Raw genomic sequence first — 10,028 nt, forward strand, 5'->3', positions numbered from 1 at the left:
GTCCCTACTGGAAAAACAGGAAGGAAGTGTGTGTCTCCAATATGGCCGCCCCTAGGAAAGTTCTCAAAAATAAAAATAAATATCTAAAACATTTAAAAAAAGGACAAACATAATATTTCTCTTCTACAGACTTACATCTAAATAATGAAACTACAGTTACATACACGAGACATCCTCTTGAGTTGTTTTGTGACAAGAACCCCTGTCTATATGTCCTGTTAGAAAATAAGAGCTTTATAGTGCCAAAATGTAGATCCACGCATCACACGGTCGCACAGTCATTCAATGGCTTTCCCTGGCAATAAAAGCAGATTTCTGAGGGTTAAATACCCGAACCAAAGATCATCAGCCAATTGTAACAGTCTTCATAAGACGTTTTTGGAATATTCTAACCCTTTAAACCCAGTACAAGCCTTGTAGATGAGCGTTCTTGATGAGTTGGGTCATACATGTGGTCAATAGTTATAGCTTTAAATACTATAAAATACTATAAAATATAATAAAATTAAGAAATAAAACAAGAGCAATAAATAAAGTAGTAAATCAATAAAGTTTATAAAGATTTAATGTCATAAAAACCTCTAAAAATCTATTTACAGAACATATAGTACCTCAATCTTATTACAGATAAAATCCTCCATACATTTATAAGTTAGAATTGAATATGAACAGATAAGAGGAAGGGGGTGGGGGAGGTGATTTTATCCAGTAAGGTTACAGGAGCTAGATAAAACTAGCGTAAGCCCCTATAGTCTAGAACAAGGGTGCATAACCTGCAGCCCGCCTGCCCCTGAATTGGTTCTGTACGGCCACCAGCGGCACTGAGTCGCTAAGGTTGTTATGGAAGTCTCTATGTTGTTAACACTACTGGGGGCACTGTGGGACTTGTATTGTTATGGGGGGCTTAAACTGTTACTGTGTTACGTCTAGCATAGGGCCTGAGGGGTCAGTACATGACTATTATTCTCTCTTTGGTGCCATTTGAATCACTTTGTCATGGCTACGTGTCCACATCATCTCGTTCTCTCTGGAGATCAGGGGAGACACCATAAATATCTCAGATCTAAATATCACTTTAATACTTTTTTTTGCACTGGCTGCGGGGCTGCTTGCTTTGAGGGTGAGCTGGGCGATGGGCTCCCTATTTGACCAGGTTCCTGATGGCGGTACCGCCTGTATTGCCCTTGTGGCCGCTCCAAGAGTCTTCATAGAGACACTACCTCCATGTTTACTTACGTTGTGTTGCCTATGGAGGGACACAAGCCTGCATAGTATTATGGCATCCATTGAGAGGTGACTAACCTGAGCCGGTTGTATGGCAGAAGCAGATTCCTTTCCTACGTAAGTATGTTAGCTACTCATAGGCCTCATTTTTTCGGTCTGTCTGCAATACAAACTCCTCTCTATTCAAGATCTTGAAGTTGAGCTTTTGATATGCAAAAAGGTTGGAGTTTCGGAACGTCCGTATTGCTTCATATAACTTTCCTAGCACAGGGGCGAGTGGCTCGAACCCTGCTTTGTCTGCCAGCCACTGATTATACTTCCATTGGTTCAGTCCTAGGCAGTGAAGATATTTGAGCTGTAAACCGGAATTTCGGTGCTCTATAAGCTCTTTGCAGGATTCAGAAAGCATTTTTTCTGGAGGTGGTAATGGGCATTTGCCCTCCAGCACTAACAGGAAAAACTGGGCCTGGCAATGAACAAGTGGAAATAAGACCACAATTTTACAGGCCCCAACAAAGCACAGGGTGGGGTATCGGGCATGGATAAAGTGTTTATACAGTGGCGGGAAGTGACCCTGTTCTAGGTCAGGTCTTTCCATATCTTCACCCTCCAAAAATCCCCAGTCCAATGTGTCCCCATGTTTTGCCACTTCGTCACCCTTTTTTTGTACCCTAGGTAATAGGAATGGATAGTTGTATTTGTAACCAGTGCAGAAAATCAAGGTATCTGCTTGAATCTTGCTTCCATCCTCACAAATGAGCACATTAGGAGCAGCACTGACCACCGGAGGTGCCACTGAGACATTTTCTGGTGGGGTCAACATTAAGGGAGGATCTCGGTGGCTTAACACAACATGTTTGGCATGTGTAGAAAGTTCCATGGCTATGTCTACACCTGAAGGGCCTGAGCCCAAAAGGACTATGGAACGTGAAGAGAAGACCTCTGGATAACGGTAAAAATGGCTGTGTAAAACTTGTCCTGCAAAAGTAATGAGAAAAAAATTATACCCAATATCTGAATACCATGTAGAAGGTAGTGAATGTCCACCTAGTAACAACATGTCGAATTTAGGTCCAACATGCTCTGCTGATATATCTTTATAGAAGTCTTTTTTTCTGGTGCAAAGCTTAAAATCCCCTTTACAGAGAAATTTTGCCTGAAACCACCACTAGGGGGAGCTAATCAGCTTGCTGCATACACATTTATTATAGAGTCCCATGTATAAACACTATGCAGTAAGCTTCTGAGCTCCCCCTAGTAGTGGCAAAAGGCAGCTAGAATTTAAATTTATTTAATTCTGTGGCTGTGTGAATGGAAGCAGAGGATCTGTATCAGAAAAATACTATGAAAATATATTATTAAATTAGTCAGCACAGAATTTTACACACAGTACAAATGCTCGTGGTCGTGCTTAGTACTTCTGTTTACCCTCATTCACTTGGATGGGATTGAGTTGCTGTACCAGGCACAGCCACAGCCATAAGTATGGCGATGTGCTTGGGTAAACAATGAAGGGGACATTCAGCTCCTCAGCATAGGTGCCCGAAGTCGGACTTCCACTGATCAAAAGTTGATAGCCATCAATATTATACAAGGCCGTGTATCAATAAGTGTGGCCTTCTTCAGTGATTTTAAATAAATATAGGTATTTTTTCAATGATTTGTTTGTAATATGAGTGTAGGGACTCCCAAGACGATGAGGACCCTTGATGCAAGTTGTGAGCCTGCATATCTTGGCCAAATTTCAACTTCATGTTTATCAAGGATATCTTTTCAGGATGTGGCCACGATTGTAATGCTGGTGTGATAGTATATTGTGTGGTGCACTTAGAAGGTGCTGGGCAGCCTGCCTGGTCTAACAGTATGGGCACAACGAATAGGCTGTCTGCCAGCATGGTGCACTACATGTAACTGTGCGACTGGCACACTTATAGAAGTCTTATCTGTGTGCAATGATAATACTAAATAGCCCCCTTTATAAATGATAGGTGTGGTAATGGCTTTTCATCAGTATTTTACCCCTGTACAATCTCCCTCTATATATTATTGTGGCTCATCTGCATCCTGTTGGGAACTGGTGTTTTAACCTGCCTTAACGTATAGACTTTTTCAGTGACCATCAATATTATAGTCCCAGAAAACCCACCTAATTATTTATTAATTGGTTCCTGATACTTTTGTGGTCTCGAGCCCTACACCAGGTTTATAGTCAGTCTATGAACCCACTCCTTTTTTGGGGGGTGGGGCCTACATTTTTTCAATAATCTTTTTTTATATTTTTTCAAGAAAAGGACATAAACAGAATGTAATAGCCTGCCTGGTCTAACAGTATGGGCACAACGAATAGGCTGTATGCCAGCATGGTGCACTACATGTAACTGTGTGACTGCCACACTTATAGAAGTCTTATCTGTGTGCAATGATAATACTAAGCAGACCCCTTTATAAATGATAGGTGTGGTAATGGCTTTTCATCAGTATTTTGCCCCTGTACAATCTCCCTCTATGTAGCACTGTGGCTCGTCTGCATCCTGTTGGGAACTGATGTTTTAACCTGCCTTAATGTATAGACTTTTTGACTTTTTCAGTTACCATCAATATTATAGTCCCAGAAAACCCACCTAATTATTTATTAATTGGTTCCTGGTACTTTTGATGTCTCGAGCCCTACACCAGGTTTATAGTCAGTCTATGAACCCACTCCTTTTTTGGGGGGTGGGGCACAACATTTTTTTCAATAATTTTTTTTGTTTTTTTCAAGAAAAGGACATAAACAGAATGTAATAAGCACTCATAATGACCCATGTTATGTCCGTAATAAAGCATTCAGACATTTACCTTATTTTTATTCTGAGCAGAAGCAACAAACACTTTTATTTCTCACCTTGAAAGTCATTTATGCCATCAATTTCAGGGATGTAGGGGTGAGAATAATGTCTGCGGAGAATGGGAAACAGTAAATGTATTGAAGGTGGTGAGGAGACAGAGTCAGGAAAATTATGAGGCGCCTAAAGGGATTGTCCAGTTTAGAAAACCCATTATCATATACTCTATTAGGAAATTCTAGGTTAATAGAAGAGGTTCTCTGTTTAGGCTCCTCATCTCTTGGCTAAAGAGGAGATTGGTAACAAAGAACGTCTTTTGCTCTGGTGGACCTGTCCTGTATTACACAGATAACCCATTGATGTGAATGTGCACTGTGTAATAGTAAAACGCAGTGCAGTGAAATTGAACACTTCCAGGTTTCTCTACAGATTACAGCTGATCGCTGGGGCAAAGCAGGGGGACGATTTGTGATCTGCTTTTTGTCAAGAGACCCATTTAACAAGTTGGGATTGTCCAAGGCGGATAACTCCAGTTTCTACCCAGGATACCAGCAACATCCAGAGAAAAAATATATATGCATTTCTTTCAGCCAGATATGCCAACTACATGGAGGCAAAAGAGTGATGCCTCATTGGACTGTACTGAATCATCCATTTGCATTTCCAGCATTAATACTATTTATGATGAAAACTTTGGTACCAGATATGCACCGACTCCATGTGTTAGTCCTGATCGGCGTCAATCTCTTGTTCTATGTTATTTTCACTCTGAAGCAAATGCTCATGTGGACATGTCTGATCTAAAGAGGTACCAGGAGTCAGATACTGAGACGTCTTTCTCCAGACTAGGACAAATATCTGTAGTGGGAGCAAGACGGTTTCCAACCTTGGGTGAATGTAAAGAGTCTTGGAAAGATCATGGTAAACGGGACAATTTGGAAACAGTGGAGAGAAGTTTTTGGACGGGATGAAGATGATGACACTTACCCCACACACACCATGACAGCATCAAATCTGTCTATCACTTGTTTTCCTTGAGTGTTGGCTACTACCCACCAGGAAACTCCTTCTTGGCCACCAAGCACAGGGTAGACGGACACCACCCGAGTGTTAAACTGCAATGTACGAGAGGATAGGAGCAGGTAGAGGTTAACATGGACTGTATTAGCGGGGTTCAGATTCTTTACTTTTATGACCTTTTCAGTTGTTAGTTTCCATTGCCAGCAGAAAAGTGGCCATGCATGTGACGTCACTTTCCATTATGGTCTATGAGAGATGCGGATGTTTCCATATTTATAGGAAACCCCTTTAATGCACTCTTATTATGGAGTAATAGCAAAACAGCCTTATGGCTTGGACAGCACATCAAATGGCTGGATCTCATATGCTGTGACCATAATGCTTGCATGGTGGTGGCCATAGATGTAGTCATAACATCAAACTGACAAATATGTCATACATATGTGTCAACCTATAATTGTCCACTAATTTGCATCCATTTAAGCTGCTGTTCACATTTAATTATATTGGTACGTGAGCACTTTTTTTTTTAAAGTCCGAGTCTTGCTTTCTATCACCCAAAGTGGAAAAAAAAGTGCAGAGTTGCCACACAAAAAAGTGCAGAAAGGATGCGGTCTATCGCAGCCCTTCTCCTATAAGAGAGAGGCCACGCATAACCATTCCCCGACCCTCTGAACCGTAAGCCCAAAGGATGGTCCCCCATTTGCCGAAGCTCAGGAAAATCCAACAACATTCCTAGGCTTCTCCCTGGGCTGCCACCCCAGTGTCCACCTAGGAGCCTGTATCTGCTTTGCACCTCCCCTCCTCAGAAGCAGCAGGAGGGAGGCCGGGTTGCAGGGGAAAACTGAACCATATGGCAACACATTTTCCCCCTAGACCTCAGCAGGGTCCCAAATGGGTACCGCATCCCAGAAATCTTTGTGACAAATGTGACAAACAGACAGTGAAATACAATATTAAATAAGTAATTGTGCGCTGTGATACAGTCTGGACATTCGCCAGATATAAAAATTCCTCATTTCCCAGTCAGAAGGCCGGGAAAATAAAGGTGTGTGCTCAAATTGCTTGAAAGACAAGTGCAAATGTGCCATCACTCAGTGGAATTCCACTCCCAGTGTCTTCGGGCACCCCAGGGTCACCACTCCTGGGGTACTTCGCAACATGGACTTTCAAGTTACCCAACCCATAGCATTGACCGTGTTGTTCTCTGCCCCTCTCCTAGGCGTTCGGTCATCCCTCTACACTGGAAGGCGTCCACCATCAGGGATGATTACTAACCTCAGATAAGAGCAGGTACTACATTCGATCTTAGCCAAAGGCTGTGAAGCAAGAACCTGGAAAGGAAAACCACACTCTCGCCTAAGTGATCATGGTTTCTCCCCTGCACCAGTATTGGTAAACAAGACCCGATATTTCAATCCAGCTTAGATATATGACAGAGGTTCTGTTCCGGACCTGGCATTATTGGCATATACCTTGATGTGTGGTCGGATAGAGAATTTATCTGTGTATTCCTCCAGGTATTTCAGCACTTCTGAATGATGAACGAAGGACGGCAGGGAGGGATCAAAGGAAAAATCTGGAAATTCCATTATCTCTTTAGGAAGATTTGTCCTGGAATATTGATGGATTGAAAAGTTGCATCAATTATCCATCAACGATTTAATAACAGTTAATCTACATTCTATGACCCTCAAACTATTGATGACATAGGACTTGATGATGATGATGATGATGATGAAGAACCTAACCTAATGGGGTACTGATAAAAGCTTTTTAGACTATATCCATAGTAAATTCAGATAAGATAACATAGGATATCCATGAGAACCATAGTGTATCCATAGTAAATCTAGATTGAGTTATATAGGATATCAATTAAAACCATAGTAGAACCAATAGTTGAACAAACTAAAAAAAGCATTGACTACAGAACCATAAAAGATCCAATGAATGACCTACGAACATGGAAGAAGTGCTGACCAAGAAGCTAAAGAATGGTATTAGACCCCTTAGTTATATAATCAAAGACAATGAAATGTAAACTGACCAGAAGACCACAGAAGAACTATAGATCCCATGATCCCACAGCCACTGACCTATGACCATGAACAGTTACTCAACCAAGAGATCACAGACCCATAGTAGATCTGTAGTCATATATCCTATAAGAGCTGTAATCATATATGATGAACTGACCAGGAGATCTCAGAACCGAAGATCCCATAGTCATTGACCCTATAAACCATACATCCCATAGTCACTGACCTATGAATTTGAACAGTGACCCAACCAAGGAACCACAGACCCATAGTAGATCCCTTGTCATATAACCAATATGAGGTGTAATCATATATGCTGAACTGTCCAAAAGACCCAATGTGACCATGGAAGGTGAAGACACCAACTGTAATGGCTGTGGTCACGGACTTCTGGCATTACTTACCCGCCAGTAGACGCGACCACAGGCCTGTGAGCTTATGCCGGCGTCTACCTCTTCTCAGACGCCGGTACACAATACTGCCCGCGGCTGCTGCTGATGTGCATAGGGTGCGCGCACGCGCTCCCGGCATTAGAGGGCCAGTGCGCGCACCAGGAAAATATCCCTCATCCTATCCCAACAGAACAGGAACTATAAAAAGGAGTCTGCCCTCTTCCTCCTTGCCTCAGCGTTGTTGTGTCTGCCCATGTTCGCTAGTGCAAATGGTCCCTTAGTTGTATCCTGTATCCTGTGTTCCCGTATCCCGTATCCAGTAAATATGTTTGTTCCAGTGTGAAATATAGCATCGAAGTCAAGTTTCTTATCTGTGCCAAGAATCATCTGTGACAAGCATCATCTGTGCCAAGTGACATCTGTGCCACGTGTCATCTGTGCCAAGTATCATCACCCACAGTGTCATCATGCCAAGTGTCTTCACTCCCAGTGTCTTCACGCCAAGTGTCTGCCTATCTTCTACCCAGGTACTCTTGTCCTAAAGACTTTCATTGACTTTGTTTGACCAGCTGCTACTCCGCTACGGTGGAGCGGCCTAGTGGGTCCACAAACCCTATAACCGTGACACCAACAGACTAGAGTTCAAGGACTCTCAGACTATAAAAATTTGATATATCACCCAATTCATCAGCCCAGTTAACCAAAGTTTATGCCACATGATTGGTTTATTATAATATTAAGAATTAAATCTAGGTGAAGTGGCATATTATTGTGAATGATTTATGAACTTACTTCAGATCTCTGTACATACTGGAATGTGTATGGGCATCATTTTCCGGTTCCTCGGTGTAAACCCAGGTTCCCCCCACTTGACCTGTGGTCTCATACACCACTGGAGGTTCAAAGGTCATAGACCGTGAAATGATGTGACGCGCACTGCAAAGTCCAGCCGCTCCGGCCCCGATCACTGCCACACGTAGCCTGCCAGATGCCATAGTGGATTATAACGCTGTTACACGACAAAGTAGACATTTCATTTACAGTATTAAAAAATTAGTTTACTGGCCTCTATATATACTTAAACGCCCCAAGACATTATGGGGTAGATTCACTAATACTGTAGTTTAGACAGCGTAAACTTATACGAGGCACACAGTATGATAAATTTAGCGTATCTAGCTAGATCTTATTCCTTTCATTATACCACCTATTAGTTGGCTTAGTTTATGCCAAACTTATGGTGCATTTTTGAAGCACGGTGTGTCAGTCACGCCCCCTTTTCGACAGACCACCCCCAATTCCTGCTAGGTCATTCCCCTTAGTTAAGCTTGTTAAAAAAAAATGTGTCTAAAAACTGTAATAAATGTGACACACAGCATGTATGCCATAGTTCTGCCCCTATATGTTTCCTGTCTAATGGACGTCCATATAATATGAGTCCAAAAATTCAACTCTAAAGGTCTATTTCATAGTGCTTGTCAGCAATCTTTGCCATCAAAAGTATATATTGTAAGTGTCTATCTATCATACTGTCCTCCTGGAGGGGTTCAAGAATATAACTTCTATAACATTGCTCCCTACTATAATACTGATCCTATGCACAAAAATATAACTAACATAATACTGCTCCCTATGTACAAGAATATAACTACTAAAATACTGCCCCTATATACAAGAATATAACTACTATAATACTACCTCCTACATACAAGAATATAACTACTATAATACTGCTCCATATGTACAAGAATATATCTACTATAATACTGCCCCCTATATACAAGAATATAACTACTAAAATACTGCCCCTATATACAAGAATATAATTACTATAATACTGCCCCTATATACAAGAATATAACCACTAAAATACTGCCCCTATATACAAGAATATAATTACTATAATACTGCTTCCTATATACAAGAATATAACTACTATAATATTGCTCCCTATATACAAGAATATAACTATTATAATACAGACCCCTATGTACGAGAATATAACTACTATAATACTACTCCCTATATACAAGACTATAACTACTATAATACTGCTCCTATGTACAAGAATATAACTACTATAATACTGCCCCCTATATACAAGAATATAACTACTATAATACTACCCCCTATATACAAGAATATAACTATTATAATACTGCCCCTATATAAGAATATATAACTACTATAATGCTGCACCTATATACAAGACTATAACTACTATAATACTGCCCCTTATATACAAGAATATAACTATTATAATACTGCTCCTATATAAGAGAATATAACTACTATAATACTACCCCTATGTACAAAAATATACCTACTATAATACTGCTCCCTATATACAAGAATATAACTACTATAATACTGTCCCTATATACAAGAATATAACTACTAATACTGAGACTATGTACAAGAATATAACTACTATAATACTGTCCCTATATACAAGAATATAACTACTAATACTGCCCTATATACAAGAATATAACTACTATAATACTGCCCCCAGATACAAGAAT

General features: G+C 40.7%; 1 protein-coding gene across 1 annotated transcript; it reads right to left on the reverse strand.

The window, feature by feature from the left end:
• Positions 1-1,354: 1,354 nt before the first annotated feature.
• LOC142750565 (uncharacterized) lies at positions 1,355-8,498 on the reverse strand. The gene is made up of 5 exons (XM_075859563.1): positions 8,296-8,498; positions 6,545-6,683; positions 5,037-5,164; positions 4,109-4,161; positions 1,355-2,202 (listed from the first exon to the last, which is right to left on the reverse strand). Exons 1-5 carry the CDS (start codon positions 8,496-8,498, stop codon positions 1,355-1,357), a joined length of 1,371 nt encoding a protein of 456 aa, XP_075715678.1.
• Between the last annotated feature and the right edge of the window lie 1,530 nt (positions 8,499-10,028).

Source organism: Rhinoderma darwinii, chromosome 3 (genome assembly GCF_050947455.1).
Source record: "Rhinoderma darwinii isolate aRhiDar2 chromosome 3, aRhiDar2.hap1, whole genome shotgun sequence".
In the NCBI taxonomy this organism is placed as follows: Eukaryota; Metazoa; Chordata; class Amphibia; order Anura; family Rhinodermatidae; genus Rhinoderma; species Rhinoderma darwinii.